Genomic DNA, 19,769 nt, shown 5'->3' with positions numbered 1-19,769 from the left:
GTTACTTGGAGATAAGAGTCTTATGGACTCTTCTGTCTGGGTTGGCTTTAAACTGCGATCCTCAGATCTCAGCCTCCTGAGTAGCTAGGATTACAGGTGTGAGCCACTGGCGCCCAGCTCACTTTGCCTTTTTGTTGTTGTTGTTGATGTAGGGCTTAAACTCTGGGCTTGAGTACTGCCCTGAGCCTCTTTGTGCTCAAGGCTGGCATTCTACCATTTGAGCCACAGGGCCACTTCCCCTTTTAGCGTGGTTAATTGGAGATAAGCCCCTTTTAGCGTGGTTAATTGGAGATAAGAGTCTCATGGAACTTTTCTGCCCTGGCTGGCTTCAAACCTCAATCATCAGATCTCAACCTCCTGAGTAGCTTGGATTACAGGTGTGAGCCTCTGGCATCCAGCTTTCACTTTGCTTTTTTACTGTTTCCATTTTTTTTTTGGAAGGGCTGGGATGAAGCCTTGAACATGCCACACAAACACTCTACCCCGGAACTCATCCCCAGCCCTTTTGTGTTTGTTTTGCTTTGCTCTTTGGAGACAGGGTCTCACTATACATTCCAGCCCGGCCTTTTTGCCTTGGGGTCCTCTAGTCTGGTTACCTAAGGCAGGCATAAAAATGGATCAATTTGTTCTTTTTTGGGGGGGGGTCCGGTCGTGGGGCCTGAACTCTGGGCCTGGGCACTGTCCCTCAGCTCTTCAGCTCAAGGCTAGCACTCTACCACTTGAGCCACAGCACTACTTCTGGCTTTTTTCTTTTTGCTTATGTGGTGCTGGGGAAACGAACCCAGGGCCTCATGCATGCAAGGCAAGCGCTCTACCACTGAGCCACCTCCCCAGCCCCTCAATTTGTTCTAAGGATGAAAGCTTTCTGTCAAGTAATCATCTTGAAGTGAGATTGCCGTTTGCTATTTGGGAGGAAAAGTAAGTGAGAAGAACGTATGGAAACAGAACCCTGTAAGTGAAAAAAAGTTATTATTTTAAGTATTTTGACTATCTACATACATAGATGGGATAAAGTCTAACACAGAACTTCTTCCTGTGTCCCAGTTTCATTTCATACATAACAGTGTAGAGCAAGGACAAATGATTGTGTGTAGGGCTGGGGATGGACCCAGACCCTTTCTTGTACATGCTAAACATGAACTCTATTACCAAGCCACATCCCAGACCCACATTCCTCTCCCCTGCATTAACAATGTGATTAATAATGTGATTTTAAGCCCCTGGAAACACAGGAAATTGGAATTCAAAACATAAAAGGAGTATTTTCAAAGATCTACCAACTCATTAGCTTTTCTGCTCAAGGCTAGCACTCTACCACTTGAGCCACAGTTCCACTTCAGGCTTTTTGATGATTAACTGTTGATGTGTCCCATGGACTTTCCTGCCCAGGCTGGCTTTGAACTGCAATCTTCAGACTGTAGCCTCCTGAGTAGTTAAGGATTTGTGTGAGCCACTGGTGCCCAGCTTTTGTTCTTTTCTTTAATTTGGTGCAGTTCTGGGATAAACTAGGGGCCTCATACATGCTCTTCCACAGAGCTAACTCCCACTCCCCTTTTTATTGTCAGTCGTGGGGCTTGAACTCTGCTACACTCTCTCTACCACTTGAGCTATAGCGCCACTTCCGGTTTTCTGGTGGTTTATTGGAGATAAAGAGTTTCACACACTTTCTTGCCCGGGTTGGCTATGAACCGTGATCCTCAGATCTCAGCCTCCTGAGTAGCTAGGATTCCAGGCATGAGCCACCGGCACCTGGCCCTTTTTTTAATTTTTAAGGGCATAAAATCTCCATTTGTAAACTATTAACCCATCCTGCAGAACTAAAGTGAATTTCCCATTTTTAGTGTTAGTAACTGTGAAGTTTTGGACACTTAAGGCTATAGCTAAGAAGCGGTATGTGCTTGATTTAGCCTGGGATGTATTCTGATCTCTCTGCAGCAGAGCTGGGAATAATTCACTATATATGGGCAGGGGCAGAATGAGGTTGGGCCTTCTGAAAGCCCTGAGTGTAGTGTATGCAAAGCCTCTGGAAATAACAGCAGATTCAGTCTAACACATGAAGATCAGGTCCTGCTAAGTAAACTTGGTAAGTAGAAACACTTTAATAGAAACATTAAACATGTGCTAAACTGTAACACAGCTATGAGTAATCTCCTTTACTGCTGTAAAAGGCCAAAAATGTTTCTAGATCTCAAGAGAATGCTGATGGAAACAGCACATTTCATTTAAGTGCTATGGAGACAGTTCTCCATTCCATTTAAAATGGGATTTATGCTCATTAAGAGGTTCCCTGCCTTTCCACAGGTAGGGAAGTACAAGAGAGAGGTAAATGAACCCTGCAATTATTACGCATTCTCATCATCATTATCAAAAAGCATTTATTAATCACTGTTAGACATAATCCTGCTGGCTGAGCCAAGAGACTCTCATTAGAATCCCTGCTGTGTCCGGTTTCTGAGTTCTTGGCAGGAATATGCTCTCTTGAACCTCGCTCATCTCCCACAGGGTGGGTCTCCTTCATCCTGCCCAATTCCACCCCAGTGGCCTTGGAGGGGGGCAGGCAGGGTTTCCTACAAACATACCCAGGCAGCAGAGGATCCTCAGCCCTGCTCTTCTCTCCTTGCAGTAGCAGAGTAAGAAAAAGCCCAGGGGCTGGACATGTGGATTGGTGGTAGAACAGGGGCACCCAATTCCCAACCCCAAAACCATGCCAAACCAAGCCAACCTGAACTACAGAAGATTAGAGAAGAAGCAACTCAGCTGCTTCCAGAGAGAACAGAGAGCCCTAGGTCCCTTCTAGTTCTCTCCCTAGGACACTGAGATGGCTGATCCCAGCAGCACAGAGCTAAGGAAGGGCTGACCAGGTCCAACTTCCCTCCCTGGCAAGGGAACACTCAGTGTATCTTGTTGGGGGCCCACCTTCTTCCTTCACAGAGAAGGAGGTGAAGGAAAGATGAACAAACATGCCAAATCAAAGGTTTGTGGTGAAGGGCTCAGAAATCCCTGATAGAAATTGGCTTTGGCTGCTGGTCAGCTGAGGAGGCAGGAGAGAAAAGCACTTGTTTCCGCTTATCTTTTTCAACATGCTGATAAGGTTAGGGTATTATTCAAGTGACACTTACCCACACCCAGCCTTTGTGGCAGCTGAGGTGATGAAAAGGTGGGAAGCTACTCTGTGGGAGGTACAGTTTTGACAACCTTTGCCCTTCCTGCCTCCAAAGAAGGTAACCAAGGGCAGCAGAAAGACAACTCCAGGGTCAGAAGGATCAGGGTTCAAGTCCGCCCCTACTCTATGGCCCAGCAATCATGAGACACCATCCAACCTGTGAGGGCACACTTTATCATTGGTGAAATGAGGAATAGCTCATGATGTTCCTATAAGGATTAAATTTAAATATAGATGTATACACACACACACACACACACACACACACACACACACAAAATAATGATAGCTAGGATGGATGGACACAATCATTTCATTTCATTCTCTGTCCAGTGCTTGGATCAAGAGGGCTGTGGTAAATATCTGGTCCCTTCTTGGGCTAAAATTTAGCATAAGACATTTTATCACAGACTTAGGGCCATGTGGCTACACACACCCTCGTGTCTTGTGCATTTATTAACATGTTTCTGACACATTCCTAAGCCTCTGGCACTTAGCTGGGCTTCTTCCCTGGCCTCAGCCTCCATCCATAGGCCATCCATAGGCCCAGAGACTCCAGAGTCACAAACCTACTGGTCCTTGAAGGGGGAACAGTAGGGTAGGGGCTCTGGCTTTCCCTGAGACCTCTGTGGCCACACACATGCCTGGATGGAGTACATGGTCAGGGAGGGGTGACCTGGGCCTTTTTGGGTGTTTCTGTACGGGGAAGTTCCCAGTTGAGTATGGAGGGCGTGGTGAGCCGAAGCTAGTCAGTAATGTAAACAAGGAGAAGGTGGCTGAGCCGGCTAGACATTTAGGCTGAGATGGATCTGCAGCAGCAGGAGGGTGAGGGACACCTACACCTCTGGCCTGCTTAGACATGTGGAGCCCACCCCGAGGCCTCACCTCAGTTAGCTGTCGGTTGGGAGGGAGCTTTAGGGACTCAGGTAGGTTTTTCTCACCTGACTTTGAACATTGTTCATTTCCAACCATTTCCCACCCACATCCAAAAATAAAATTCTTTAAATGTGAGGATTTGAAAAATTCTTTTGCATTTTCTACTCATTTTTAAATGTTAAATGAGGAATGACAATATTAAGAAAATAATACTCTGGCCAGGGACTGGTGGCTCATGCTTGTGATCCTAACTACTCAAGAGGCTATGATCTGAGGATCGGGTTCAAATCCAGCCTGGGCAGAAAAGTTGTGAGACTCTAATCCCTAATTAACTACCAAAGGGGAAAAAAAAAGCCAGAAGTGGAGCTGTGGCTCAAGTGGCAAAGCACTAGCCTTGAGCAAAAAAAATCTAAGGGACAGCACCAAGGCCTTGAGTTCAAGCCCTAAGACCAGCGCACACACACACACACAAAAGAAAATCATATTCAATCTCCTACATCCTTGTAACGTGCAGCTGGCAGCCTCCTTCCCACCTGACTCCCATCTACTTAGACATCCAGGCTCTCAGAGCACTTTCACGTGCACTGTTGCACTGTCGTGTGATCTCGATGTTCATCAAAAACACAATGAGGTCAGTCAGGAGGGGATTCACAGAGCAGGCTGCAGGAAGACTCAGGAAAAGGGTCCAAGTAGGAATACAATTTCCAAAGCAATAAATCTTTTCTTCTCCTCTCAGTGGGGAGAGGAGGGATCATTTCCAGTGCCTCACACAGGCTAGGCAAGTGCTCTGCCACTGCGCCACATCCCCAGCTGAAGCAAATGTATCATTTTAAAACTCAAACTAAATCTTACCCTTCCTCACAACAATTGTGGAACTTCAAATCTATACAAAACAGAAAGGTTAGGGACTGCTGTGTTTGTAAAATCCAGGGTAAATTATGATCAAATACTTTTCCTTTATAACCCTTCACTAACAAATGCTATTAATTAAGCTAGGCCTAGATAACTTATACTTAATTTACAAGCAGAAATCCTGAGGAAGAGAGAATGCTTCCAGTAATCATAGATCTACAGACTGGAGCTAACCACTAATATCCCACATTGTGAATTAAACACTGATCATCATCAACAAGTTCCATAAACGGTATCTGGGAAGGTGAGTCAGAAGAGCCAGCAGTATTTATGAAAGTGATGATTTATGCAAATAATACAAAAAAACAGAAACTAAAAACAGCCATCCTTACTTTTCTCTCTTGCTTCCTCTCTTTTTTCAGTTTTGGGGATCAATCCAGGGCCCCACATATACTCAGCAAGTGCTCTACCACAGAGCCACATCTCTTCCATCCTTCCCTTTTTACTCCTAAAAAGTCTCTTTTGGAAGTGAAGCAGTGAATCAAATGGTAGAGCATCAGCCTTGAGCAGAAAAAGCCAAGTGAAAGCTCAAGACCCCAGGTTCAAGCTCCAGTACCAGCACACATACACAAGTCTCTTTTATTTTTACTCACAGAGTAAAATCTTCAGAAGATTCTAGACTGTTTTATTTTATTTGCATTCATAAGCATGAAAGTTAGTACACTGTCTTACAGAATTTTTCTCTAGAAACAAAGCACAATAATATGAATTTGGAAGTTTTTTTAAAAATAAAACTACTGCTCTTACTTCTATCAAGCAACAAACCATTCAATAATTCAGTGAATTTGGTCTAAGAGAAGCAAATACTTTTTTACAGTACTTTTTTACTCTCATAGCAATTTCCTCCTTTCAGTCAATTACGTGCACGCATACCATGTATTCATATTTTATTCACCACTCCTAATTTTAGAGCATCTTTATCCAAAAATGGTTTTCTTTTTTTAGGGAAAGTCAATATATAAAATAACCCAGGTTTAGCCTAGGCAAAGGTCAACCTTTGAGGATGGAAAAGAACATTCAAGTTTATTGCATTCCTATGTGTCAGGTACCATGCTGGGTGCCCAAGCAGCACCTGTCATCCTGACAACCCAATGAAGTAAGGGTCATTATCCTTCCTTTATGGTGAGGAAACTAAAGTTCAGAGTTGAGAACCTTGCCCATGTTATTCAAATGAATTCAAATGACCTAAACCAAGATTCTCTAATTCCATAAGTCTAGCTATTTCTATGTGTCTTCTATACAAGGACAGTGCCCTTTGCTCTGATGGCTGTGATACTGACTCTCCTGAGAACATATAGCTTCTTTCACCACTCTAACATCCAAGCTTACCTCCTCTGACTCTGGCAAAAGCTTAAGAAATTCTCGAAGTGTCTCTGATCCATAATGCTCACTCTTTCCCTGATGAATATCTTCTACAATGGATTGAGGAGACCTGGAAAAGATAGCAAATCAGGTTCTGCTTCATGGTTACTGGAGCGCCAACAGGGAAACAGCCAGTAGAAATGGAAACAAATCTGCCCTCTCCGCGCCTCCCAGGCAGGAAGGCCCACAACAGCCCCAATGATAGGGAACCACTGAGGCCCTACATCCAGAAAGCCATCCTGGATTCTCCCAGGAAGAAGAGCAACCCCCTTTGGCCTCCCTGGATTCCTATGGAGCCTAGTCCTAGTGAATTCAACAGCACCAGTCCAGCCTCCATGGTGAAAGATGGATCTAGAACTTCCCTGACAAGGAGAATGGTAATTCTCCTGTACATTCTGCTTTCATATCAAAGACATTTGTGGACTCATCAAGCCACACATGTAGGAAGGATTTGAAGATGTGAGGAACACCATTCATATTAGAACTTGAATTTCAGCTTGGCCACACCCACAGACTTTCAAGGTTGACAGTGAGCATTTATGATAGAAATTTTAGATGTGTGCAAAAATCTTACTTCTTAAACTGCTTAAGAAATATCCCAATGTTCATGCTCCGTTTTGCATCCAAGATGGTAATCTAGAAAGAGAGACACATAAGATCATTAAAGTAAAAGTAAGAAACAATAGAGGAAAGAAGAAAATTAAAATTTATCAGAGAGCTAGAAGTGTGGCTCAAGTAGCAGAGCATCTTGCCTCACAAGTGTGAGGCCTTGGGTTCAAATCCAAGAGCCACCAAAAAAATGTATCAAAGTACAATACTAATAAGTGACTAATCCCCATGACATAAAGCTAGAAATTAATAGGTTGATTGAAACATACTGTAAACATCTATGGTAATGTAACAACATGTATAATACATGTATAATAAATGCAAACAAAAATTATGAATATCAAGACATTCTCTCTCCAAACTTTCTACCATGATATATTTTAACAGTAAAAATGACACACATTTATTTTATTACATAAATTTCAAAACATAATTATCTGCTTTAAAATTTTCTTTTTAGAAATAGCCCATGCTTAAAAGCTTTAATCTGGAAACATGTTAGTACAGCAAGAATCATATGAGATTTGAACTGACAAAATAAAACATAACTTGCAGACAGGATGTCAACTCTGATTAACAAATGTAAATAGACTAATATTACTTTCAGTATCTATTTTAGAGAATTTATTTTGTTTTTGTTATTTATTTATTTTTGGGTCCGGTCGTGGGGCCTGAACTCTGGGCCTGGGCACTGTCCCTCAGCTCTTCAGCTCAAGGCTAGCGCTCTACCACTTGAGCCACAGCACCACTTCCGGCTTTTTTCTTTTTTCTTATGTGGTGCTGAGGAATCGAACCCAGGGCCTCATGCATGCAAGGCAAGCGCTCTACCACTGAGCCACGTTCCCAGCCCAGAGAATTTATTTTTACAATAAAATTTTAAATACTTTATTTTTGAAACTGAAATTTATTTTTTAAATTCTGTGAAAATAACATCTTCATAGGAAAAATTCATTTTATTGAGAAAAAAGTTTTATATGTCCAATACTTTTTTAAAGCAAAAGAAATATCCTCCTAGCTGGGTATGGTAGTATATACTTGTAATCCAGAACTCAGGAGACTGAGGAAGACCAGCAGTTCTAGATGAGTCTACATAGACCTTTGTGTTAACAACAACAAAAAGAAAGAAAGAGAGAGAGAAAGAAAGAAAGACAGACAGACAGAAAGAAAGAAAGAAAGAAAGAAAGAAAGAAAGAAAGAAAGAAAGAAAGAAAGAAAGAAGGAAGGAAGGAAAAGACAAAAGAAAAGGAGCCAATGCTGGTAGTTCACCCTTGTAAATTCTAGCTACTCAGGAGTCTGAGATCTAAGGATCACTGTTCAGAGCCAGCCCAGATAGGAAAAGTCCATGAAACCATTATCTCCAATTAACTACCACTAAACTGGAAGGGACACTATGGCTCAAAGTAGTAAAGTGCTAGCCTTGAGCAAAAGAACTCAAAGACAGCTCCCAGGCCCTGAGTTCAAGCCCCACAACCAGGAAAAAAAAAAAGTGATCTATATATATCAATGTAAAAAGAAAAATTCTCAGGCTAGGAAGGTGGCTCAGAGGTAGAGTGCTTGCCTTGCATGCATGAGGCCCTGGGTTCAATTCCTCAGCACCACATAAGAAGAAAAAGCTGGAAGTGGCGCTGTGGTTCAAGTGGTAGAGTGCTAGCCTTGAGCTGAAGAGCTGAGGGACAGCGCCCAGGCCCAGAGTTCAGGTCCCATGACCGACAAAAAAAGAAAAGAAAAAGAAAAATTCTCATACCATATATATTTATGTGTGTGTATATATACATATAATATGTATACATATATGTATATGTATACACACATATATGACAAGTAACTTCTTTTCACATTTTAACATTTCTGGAATCAGGTTGTGTCTTATACACATTTTTGACAATGCAATTAGATGACATTGCTCTTTTAATGCACGGTCAAAACCCAGATTTAGGCTGCATGGTTTACTGGCGTTGCACTACAGGGCACAGAACCCAGGGCCTTGAGCTATACCCCTACTTCTGTCTTCATTTTGTTTCTGACACAGTCTTGCCAACTTTGCTGGGACTGGTCTCAATCTCTCCATCCTCCTGCCTCCGCCTCCCAAGAAGCTTGGATTACAGATATGTGATCCCACACTCCGTTTGCAACAGGTTTTTACTGCTCAAAATTAATAACTTGAGGAAGATTTTTATCAAACTAGAAATTATTGCTTGGGGCTGTGAAATACAAAAACCATTTCTGTCTCAGGAAACAAATAGGCAGAATTCATGGAGAAAGAATAACCTAAATCTACTGTAATTTTTTTCCATTTGTTGTTTTGGTAAAGAGAGACTAGCTAAAACAGGGATGTTGTTACAACCTCTTCCTTTCCAAATGTATGAGGTTCATTGTGAACAAAAGAGAATCGGGTTTCAGACTAAATTCCTGATCTCTGGGGCTGCTTCTAAGTTTATAAGCAACAGCAAGCCTGTTAGCCAACTTTAATGTCACTTCCTGGCCATAAGGTTAAATTTTTACAAGGGTATGGTTGCCTTCTTTTGAAGACTAATCTTAAACAATCACATTATTTACTAACCTAGGGGTTTATTTCATGTTAACACAATCACCTGCCAGCCATAAAACAACCTCCCAAGCTAAAAGGGCAGCCTCCCTTATTGGAATCCTACCCAGACATAGCAGTTCAAGTTCAGTGTGGTGGGAGGGGAGAGAGGGAAAGACAAGCTGAGAACAAAACCTGTCAACCTTAACACCCTGTAAGCAGGAAAGCTCACACCACAAAACTATGCATTCATTATAATGTATAAACTAAAGAGCTGGAAATGTGAACATGTATACTGATATAGTTACATATACATCCAAGAAATTAACTTTGCATTTCTGCCTAGTCTGGGGACAGAACCTGTATTATGTTTCTCGCATTAAATTGCTACCTTCTACCATCCTCTCCGCCCCAGACCCCACCACCACCATGCTCCATCCTATTTACCCTCCAGCCCTGGGGCTCTGTACACCTTCTAGAAACGTGAGGAAGAAAATATCTCTGGTTATTCCCTGGAGATGACATTTTGTAATTTCCCCAAAGCAGTATTAGAACAGAAGTTCAAGCCTGGCTCTCTCAGATTCCTCTTCATTCTGGTTCCTGTGAGCTTCAGCCTCTACAGGCCTTCTAGGGGGGCACAAGAGCCCTTCCTCCCCGGCCCTGAGGCCCTGCAATCAGCCTGGTTTCCCACTGAGAAGTTTCCCAGGAACTGGGCAGATCTGCAGAAAGGAGCCATCCACAGTGCACAGCCAAGCTCCCTGGTGTCTGAGCCCTATGTGAGGGGATGCTGGTGGCAATCATGTTCTCACCAGGTAAGTGGGCCTCCAAGGAGCCCAAGTTTGGGTCCCCAGAGCAGCTGCTGGCCTGCAGACCATGTCCCCATGGCTCAAGCTGTGTGAACCTGGGCAGTTACCTGTCATCAGTTCCTAAGGAAAAACCTGGACTAGCAGTGGCAGAGCACCTTACAGACAACAAAGCCCAGCTCTGCATGAATGAATGGGGAACATGAGACAGATGATAAGCTCCCAGGGCCCGAGCACCCTCAGATTTGCCAAGAGCCTTACAAGTCTCTCCTCCCTTATCAAATTGAATCCTTCCAAGCCCTGTTATAAAAGTGTTTGTTAAGCTTTCAAAGAGGGTTATCACTGCACGTGTAAATGAGCTTATCTCACTCAGTGCTGGCTGTCTCAACAGTGAGACCATGTGTGTGTGTGTGGGGGGGGGGATTCCCTTGGGGCCAGTGAGCTGTACAAGCTAAGTCAGAGAAGCTGACCTGTCCCCAATGAGTGTGCAGCGCTGCCCCACCCCAGCCAGCTCCAGTCTACCTGGAATCTACTCTGCTGGACTCATCAGGCCACCAGGCAGGACCATGGCCACTGGAAGCAGTGCTAACCAGCAGTCAGGAAACACACTATAAGACTTCTACAGCTCCCACTGGAAGGCAGAAATACAAGGGGAAGTAAAGCCATGCACTCTCCTCATTTCAAGGATTTCCTACTGGATATGAAAGCTCCTCAGCTAGATAAGTGTCATCACAGACTGATGTGGGGACAAGGTTGTTCTAATGTCTTTAGAGACACTGAGTGAGCATTCGGGATAGGTGTGAATGTCTACCCTACCTCTTGCTAAAACCTCCAAATGAGCTTGTCTCTCTCTCTTTCCCTATTTCTCTCTATTATCTCTGTGTTTCTCTCTCAGCTGGGGACAATCTATCACTGAGCCACTTCCCTAGCTATACAATTCTTGCTGTTTTCTCCAGCATCAATCCATTACAAAATCCGCCTCCCACATCCTCTACCAGAGGAAGAAACTTCTTTTAATTGTGGTAAACTATCAATAACATTCGTATTTCTTAAGTGTCCAACTCAGTGGCATTAAGTGTATCCACGCTGTTGTGCAACCATCACCATCCTCCATCTCCAGGCTTTTCCATCTTGCAAAACTGAAGTTCTGTACACATTAAACATGAACTCCTAAGCCGGATGCTGGTGGCTCCTCTCTGTAATCTTAGTTAATCAGGAGGCTGAAATCTAAGGATTGTGGTTTAAAGCTAGCCTGAGCAGGAAAGTCCATGAGATTCTTATCTCCAGTTCACCACCAAAAAGCCAGAAGTGGAAATATGGCTCAAGTAGTAGAGTGCCAACCTTGAGCAGAATTAAAGCCAAGAGTGCCAGTCCCTGAATTCAAGCCCCAGGCACTGGGGCTACATGGTACTTTCAACCTCTCTGACTTTGGACTACTGAGGCATCTCCTATAAGCAGACTCATACTTTGTCCTTTGTGGATCTTGTATTTTACTTAGCATCATGTCCTGGAGACAGAAGGGCCTTTTTAAACCACTTTCTACATTCTCAAAAGGGTCTCCTTACCTACTCAGATAATGCTAAATGGTGGCTGCTCCAATCTCATTCTAGGTTTATTTATTTTGTTGTTATTTTTGCTGGTCCTGGTGCTTGAACTCAGGGCCTCGGCTCTGTCCCTGAGTAGGGCCCTCTGTGCTCAAGGCTAGTGCTCTACCACTTGAGTCAGAGCACCACTTCCGGCTTTTTCTGAGTAGTTTACTGGAGATAAGAATCTCACAGACTTTCCTGCTAGGCTGGTTTTAAAGCACAATCCTTAGATCTCAGCCTCCTGAGTAGCTAAGATTATAGCCGTGAGCCACTGGTACCCAGTTCATTCTAGTTTTGAAAAGCAAAGTTTTAAGAATCTGCCTCTTTCATCTAGTAAAGACTTAGCTTTCTGTCTTTGATTTTTTTATTTTTAACATTTTTGGCTGGCTATCAGTTGGAGATTGTTCCTCCATTTTAGGAAGAAAAAAAAACACAAGAAATCTCCAGTTGAAGCATATTTTAAAAAATTCAAGTACACTTTTTAGTTTAAGTTTTAGATTGTGAACATGTCTCAGAATTTCAGTACACACAGGGATCCTAACAATAGTTTAGAAAGAATGATCTCTGAATGTACAGTGTGGGAGAATAAAACATTATTATCTCAAATTTGGTACAAGAAGGCACCCTTGCATCTTTCCCTCCTCTCTTCCTAACTCTCTCCTGTCCTCTTTCTTCCAGGTAGAAATTCGGTTGTTTCCTACCTGGTCAACATAGTGAACCACAACAAATGACCCCCTGTGTTTAATCTGCGAGAACTACAGAAGACAGTCGCTTTGCTTCCTTTGCTCTATCCTGACCAGCTCATTTACCTTTAATTTCTTTAGAGGAACACGAAATGGCTGCCATGTATCCCTATCTTTAAGAGCTATGGAATGTAGAGACAGACACAGACCCAGTGCTACCACGGGGGACCAAGGGACATATGTAACCTCAGGAACTTCAAAACTTTTTGGGAGGAAGAGACCAGTGAATTCTGAGGCTGAGCAGAGACCTTTTCTTTGATCTCCACTAGGTATCTGTGTTATCTCCAAGTGCTTAATTACTGTTGTACCATCACATCTGTAATCTCCTCAAGTTAATTTTTAGGTTAACGAAGACACAAGGATTGCACGATTTCCTAGCCTTCTCTCCCCTATGAACGGCTTTAACTTACTACTTTGAGTCTTGTTCTAAATTCAACTACTCTCAAACTCAAGTCTTCCCCATCCTCCAGCAGATTCTCCCTCTGGAGTATAATGGAACTTATTTATAATGCTTTATGAATCCTTTAAATTGTAAGCCAATCAGAAAAGGTCAGGTCATTTCTGTGGGAGGTTATACATGACTGGGGACTCGACCTGATTTCCTGCACCTCTGAACCTCCAGAGTTATGGCCTGTGTTGTGACAGGCTGGGGCCCTGTGTCCAGATTCATGAACAGGCTCTGTGTGGAACATGCTGTTCAGTTGTATTTTCCAGTCCACCTGGGCAGAGTGTGACAACTATTGCTTTCGACCCTGAACTCCACTTACTGCAGGCTGAGTTGGAAGATTTATTGCTGATCTTTATCAAACCATAATTCTGCTGAGTTATAATTTCTTTAGCAGAAAAAAACTTAATGAGGAAAGGAAATAGGATATTAGCACATTCTTCTATTGAAAAAAGGGTGTATTTAATATATGCAGCAATATTGGATATACTATAAAAACTTGAAAATAATTCTTATGTGATGATGACACTTCACATGAACCAACATGGATCAGTCTAACTACTTATTTCTACATATGGAAGAGCAGAAGGGTTAGATCACCTCGAGATAGTCACACGAATTTCAATTTTCTTCCTCATATGCTATCTCTTAGGGTAAGATCTGTAAGTGTCAAAAGTAAAGTCTCTACACACCTGTATTCCCAGCAGCATTATTCACAAACAGTAGGAAGCAACACAGTGGAGCCTTTTGGATAGATGGATGAATGAATGGATGGATAAATAACAGAGTGGAGACACACAACAAAACATTGTTTGACTTTCAATTTGGACCTGTGCTACAACCTAGTTGAACCTCAAAGATATCAAATTATGAGAAATGAGCCAGTCACAAAAGAGACAAACCCTGTAAGATTCCACTAGAGTAGTTAGATTAAGAGAGACGATGGCCTGAAGGGACGGGGGAATGGGAGAGTATTGTTTAGGAGGAACGGTGTTTCACTTATGGAAGATGAAGAGTTCTGGAGATGGATAGTAGTCATAGTTGCCCAAAAATGTGGATATACTTCACTTAGTGCATGGTGCTAACAGTGGTAAATTTTATATATGTTACATGTATTTTACAATTTAAATTATCTTAGCACAAAGGAAGTAGCTCAGTGGTAGTATGGTTTTCTTAGCATTGTCAAGGGTTTCAAGCAATGAGAAAGAAAGGTGGAAAGGGAGAAAACAAATGAACAGACAAAAAAAGTAATTTAAAAAAAAGCTACTGATGGCACAGGGTAGGTAGAGGCCACTCTTTCCCTCTCATGGTGGTTCTTAGCTTTTCTCTAACTCCCAAGTGTAAAGCAGCAAGTTCTTGGCACACCTTGCCTTTCTCCCAGAGGACACCACCTGCTCTTAGCTGTGGCTTCCCAGGCACAACTGAGGCACCCCCTTTCTGTTCCAAATACTTTCCTGGGACACAAGCCCCTTTTCTCCACACGCCCGTCCAATTATGACTTTAGGATCTTGAAGCTCAACAAGGAGAGCTTGGAGACAATGGTGAGACGTGACCTAATGTACAATAAAGCACTTCTGTTGGAAGCTGGGGCAAAGGCCAGGGGTACTAAGGAAATGACCTCTTGCTTCACCCAATATTGAAAGGATACTTAACCATATAAAAAGGCTTTGCATAAAAGGAAGAGACAGGAAAAGCCTGTGTTCTGCATTGAAGGCATCATGGTCTCTCCTGATGATTTCTTTCTTGACACTCAAACAATCCTAACTCCAGTGTTTCCAACATTTCATAATAATAGACTCTCAATGATTTCAACAGGGCATTCTACTCCAGCTTTAAAAGGGCCCCAAAATGAACTAGTAGAAGGAGTTACATGTTCCTAAGCCAGAAACAGAAAATATGTCAAAATTGTTGGCTTAAGAACTGAGTAACGCACAGAAAGAATACTTCATCCTAGGGCCCTGCCCTCTCTTATCTAGGCAGCTCCATCACTGACCTATTTTCTCAGTTCCTTTACAAGATTAAAAAAAATCAAGATTTTAAGTTGTGCTCTCTCTCCTCCCCCATCTCCTTTTCTTTGCCCTCCCTCCCTTTCTCTTTTCCCAACATTCACTTCTTATCATTCCAGACTTGTAATTCTTTCTCTTAGCAGGTAAAGGTTAGCTTTTTTCCTCCTCAAAGTAACACATTTAGTATTAACTGCAAATACGCTTCTCACGAAGAGCTTTATGCTTTGGCTCTGTGGAGCTCTTCCTTTCCAGAGGCCACAATTTCATCTAGATATCGGAAGAATGAAGGCTGACTCGAAATCAGTGGGCAAAACTTAAAGACACACTGGAGAGGAAAATAAGGGTAAAACCCTAAGGATATCTAGTATTGATGTAACTTAAAAGGCATTTGATCTGGGACAGCTCTGGTGCATCCCAGATAGCTGAGTTCAGAAGCTCAATCTTTTGCACAAAGGAGACTAACAACCCTGAACTGTAGCAGATTTCTCAGGGAGGGGGTGGGAGAGAGATGGGAGAACCAGAGCAGATGTGCTAGAGACTGGGCAGTGCTCAGTGGCCACAGACCAATGGCCCCCACTAGCGTATTCTCTGCATGAGGTCATAACCCACTGGGACATGGAGAGGATCCATAAGCACACACCCTATGCTTTTTCACGACTCAGCTCCAACTCATCACAGGGGCCCTTTCGGTCATTTTCAGAGCATATTCACTTGCACTGAATTATTTCTTAGTGATGTTTAGGAATTATTTAGACCATCTGTACCAACAGCTCTCAACACAAAATGGCATGGCATGTGTCAGGATTTGTTCTCACCTCTTCCCGGGAATCTCTGAAGGAGGAATAAAATGATCCTCCTCTCCTGGGGAGAGAAGACCTGGCGGTGTCCTCCTGCTGCCCGAAGAGCTCCTCAATGGTCTTTGTGTCAATCTGGTAGTGATGCTGCTGCCTGGCCGCCAAGGTCCAGATGTTTGTCTTGCCCCGCACTTGTTCCTCTGGGATGGTTTTCCAGAAAAAACTTCGCATGCGCTTCTTCTTACCCAGGGTACTGTAGCCGTTCATGTGAGAAGTTGGGGGTAATCCTGGCGGTGGTGGCGGAGGTGGAGGGGGTATAGGAGGCCCCCCTGGGAGTGGAGGTGGCAGAGGAGGAGGTGGGGAGGGTGAAAAGCCTTCCCCTGATGGTAGGCATGGTGGAGGGGGTGGAGGAGGAGGTGGAGGAGACGCTGGGGGTGCTGTCTGCCCGATCATGAACCCAGCTGCAGTGGCAACAGTCCCATTTTCTTTATCGCTGGCCAGGGAGACACAATTCATAACATGCATAGTACTGTTGCCTTCTAAGGAGGTAATTCCTTGACCTTGGGGAAGCAGACACAAACATCAAACTCCTGTTACACTTCTTTGCCCATGAGTCGGCTGCCAGAAAAGTAGACAGCCGTCCTACTTGTCATCTTCCAAACCTGCAAAGACAGAATGAGTTCAGGGTCAGGACAGACAGAGGTTTCCATAGGGGCTTTGCCCTATTAGAGGCCAGCCCTCCCCACAGCTGGAGGGGGATATACCAAATGGTATGAAAAGCAACCAGTACATTTATTAACCAGGAATTTCTGCCAAAAGAGAACTAAGAAATCCAATTTGGAAACCCTCCATTAATCAATAAAGCATGTGCTTATTGAAAGATCACCATAGGTTCAGCAAGTATTGCTCACTTTATGAATAAACTATTTGTTCACCAACTGGTTGATTCTCTTTTAGGCAATGGATACCTAGCCCTATGGAAACAGCCCAAATTACTGAAGCATTAGGTGTTTAGTGACCCTGCCTTCTTCCAGTCTGGACATGTCTCCTAGCAATCACTGGGTCAAAAGGCATCTTCCACTGAGTGTGCAACAGGCGGGGCATTTGGAGATGATTGACAAGCAGCCCGGCTCATTTCCCTGAAGTCAGGGTCATCAGCATGCTCCTGTTCCCTAGGCTGATATGGTTTCCTCCAAAATAGAGAAAAGAAGGCCAGGCATGCAGGTGACAGGTGCCAGGTCTAAACAACTTTCCTGTTCAGCATTCTTCACCAGTCACCTGGCCACATGACCTTCGGTCTGCCATCTGGACAATTTGGAAGATGCATGGCACGGCCTCTGCCTCCCTCACCAAGCTGCCAACTTGGGAGTCTAGATAAACCACACTCTTATAGCCAATTAGAACTTGTCACCTCCCCCTTCCACTTCTGTGACATACAAGGACAGGCTTCCTCTATCAGGTCTGCCACATTTCTGTCCCTTATCCACACAACGCACACGCTTCTCTTGGAGGCTTGTATCTTTATGGACCTTCAAATGTTTGTTTTTGGCTTTGGGTTATTACTGACATGATGCAAAATTGGGTCAAAACAGTTACAGTTCTTTCAATACAAGGACAGCTGGCAATGAGGGATGAACAAATGGACTTGACTCGGGAATGACAAGGTGAGAGTGTGAAAAGGGGACTCAGACTGCCAGGTGTAATTATTATTTTACAGTTATTATTGGCAGAGACCAGACCTATCGACACAGTTATGTGAAATAATACTGGATTATGCAAAAGTAAATTGTCTGATACCTGACATCACTCAAATATGATGACATTTCCCCTACAGCCACATATCAAAGGCAGGATTACCTTAGAGAATGGAAAAGTCTAGAAACAGATCACTTTTCCTCAGAATTCGCCTACCTGCACAACTTGTAGGCTATATAAATTCACTTCAGCATGTTCAAAATTAGCATACATCTATTCCATTGCTTTGCTTAAGAACAGATGCACCATCCTTATCAAGATTTTTGGTAAGTAGTTAGATGTTACTAATCATTGCTCGTGTGTACACTTTAGCCTTATATTTTCATAGGCACTGTATTTGCTCTTTTTCTATTTTTAAAATTTTACTTTATTATTTTCAAATAGTTGTATAAGGGGGTTACAACTTAGTATGTCTATTTGTGTCCAGTGTATCTTGTTCAGTAACCCTTCTATCATTCTCTCTGACTGTCACATTCCCCTCCCCTCACGCATTTGCTTTTTATAGATAAAAGTTATAGGGGTTTATAGATAAAGTAATAAATTACCCCTGGCTGCTAGAAATACATATTTACTATTTCTGCTTTCTGCTATCAAGGTTTGTAGTTTGCTGGGTCTGTCCTTTTAAAAATATATATTAAATTATCTCTATAAGAATGTGTTTGTGAAACATTCAAAGTATTTATTTATTTTGGTGCTGGGGATTAAACCCAGGGCTTTATACACATGCCAAGCATGTATTCTACCACTAAGTTATACCCTCAGGCTCTGAAAAGTTAGGCCTTGAAAACTGCTTAAAGTAGAAAATAAGATATTTCCAACTCTTACAATTTGCACACAGTTTTTAACCATTTGAAGGGTTCAGTTTAGAGGCATAAAGTACATTCACAGTGTACAGCAATGATCACTTCTGCATATTTTCTAAATAGGTAAAATTAAAAGTATGTATCCAAGCTGGTTTACAGCTCATTTGGACTGCAACTGGCTTTTAGAAGGAGTTTTCATGATTATCATTAGGGGTATAACTAGGCTGTTTTCATAGTTGGCACCCCTAAAGCAAATGACTCACTGTCAATTACAGTTTATAGTTATATTTGAACTCTTCTTTTTCAAGACTGTACAGGTAATTTTGGCAGTTCATTATTACATATTTTTAAATATTTTTGTAGATAAAATAGCTGATGTATATAAGAGTTGCTAATTCTCCAATTCACCTCGAATCCCAATTTTTTTTTTCAGTGCTGAGGATCAAACCCAAGGCCTCATTTACACTGGACAAGAACTCTACCACTGACCTACATTCCAGCCATCTACTATCCATCTAAGAATGGTGATTGCTAGGAGAATAGCTAGGGTTATGGCCTAGATTGTGCAAGGCCCTGGATTCCAACCCGAACACTTCAAGCAAGCAAGCAATAAACCAAAAAGTGTATAAAAAGTGTTGTTTTTTTTAAAAAAAGGCCTCAATCTAGAAAGCAATAATCCAGTGCTGCCTAAATACATGTAGAGAGAGATGTACTATGTACCACTAACAACCCATCCAGAGAACTGTGGTTCAGAAAGCCAGTCCAGGCAAAAATAAAATCCAAGAGATTCTATTTCAAAAATAACCAACAAAAGGCTGGGTTGGAGGCATGGCTCAAGCTGTTGGACCCCAGTAGAACCAGCAAGCTCAAGGACCTGGGTTCAAACGTCAGTAACACCAAATTTAACTTACTAAGTTTTAAGAAGCTGTACAATATCACTATCTTCTAACATCAAAACATCCCTAAATTCATCTCTTAAAGGGAGATAGAGGGAGGAGAGAAGAAAAGAGATTGGGAAGGCTTCCCCTTTTGAGTACCGTGCTTCACAGGGAAAGTACCAGATAAAAACGTGCCAAAGTAAAGTGTGCCCTGTGTTAGCTACGTGTTGGCATGACTCTAAACACTGCCTCATCTTTGAAAAGAATGTTATTCTTAAAAGTTTATGAAGCAAAGGGAAATACATCATACTGTCCCTGGTAAGCTGTCTGGTTAATTTTTTCCCAGGTGACACATAAGCATTTTAGCCCCCCCAAAGCTCCCAATGAATCAGCTCACAGGCAATGATTAGCTATGATGCTAATGCTTTTACTACAGTGGCTTCAATAGCATAGCCCACCCCCCTGGGCAAGGTTGCCAATGTCAAAGAGGTAGTAGGAAAAAGAGCAAGC

The 19,769-nt window shown here is 42.7% G+C and overlaps 1 protein-coding gene across 1 annotated transcript in view; it reads right to left on the bottom strand.

The window, feature by feature from the left end:
- The window catches only part of Fhdc1 (FH2 domain containing 1), a 35,977-nt gene extending 19,506 nt beyond the window's left edge, over window positions 1-16,471 (bottom strand). The window contains exons 1-3 of the mRNA XM_013029713.1: window positions 15,845-16,471; window positions 6,888-6,949; window positions 6,281-6,383 (exon numbers count right to left, since the gene is read on the bottom strand). Of these exons, the coding sequence (XP_012885167.1) occupies window positions 6,281-6,383; window positions 6,888-6,949; window positions 15,845-16,348 (669 nt within the window). The 5' untranslated portion in view covers window positions 16,349-16,471. The remainder of the gene's footprint in view (window positions 1-6,280; window positions 6,384-6,887; window positions 6,950-15,844) is intronic.
- Between the last annotated feature and the right edge of the window lie 3,298 nt (window positions 16,472-19,769).

The sequence above is a fragment of the Dipodomys ordii genome, unplaced genomic scaffold, assembly GCF_000151885.1.
Source record: "Dipodomys ordii isolate 6190 unplaced genomic scaffold, Dord_2.0 Scaffold122, whole genome shotgun sequence".
Taxonomy (NCBI): Eukaryota; Metazoa; Chordata; class Mammalia; order Rodentia; family Heteromyidae; genus Dipodomys; species Dipodomys ordii.
Note: the sequence above shows the minus strand (reverse complement) of the source record. Positions and strands in the feature narration are given on the sequence as shown.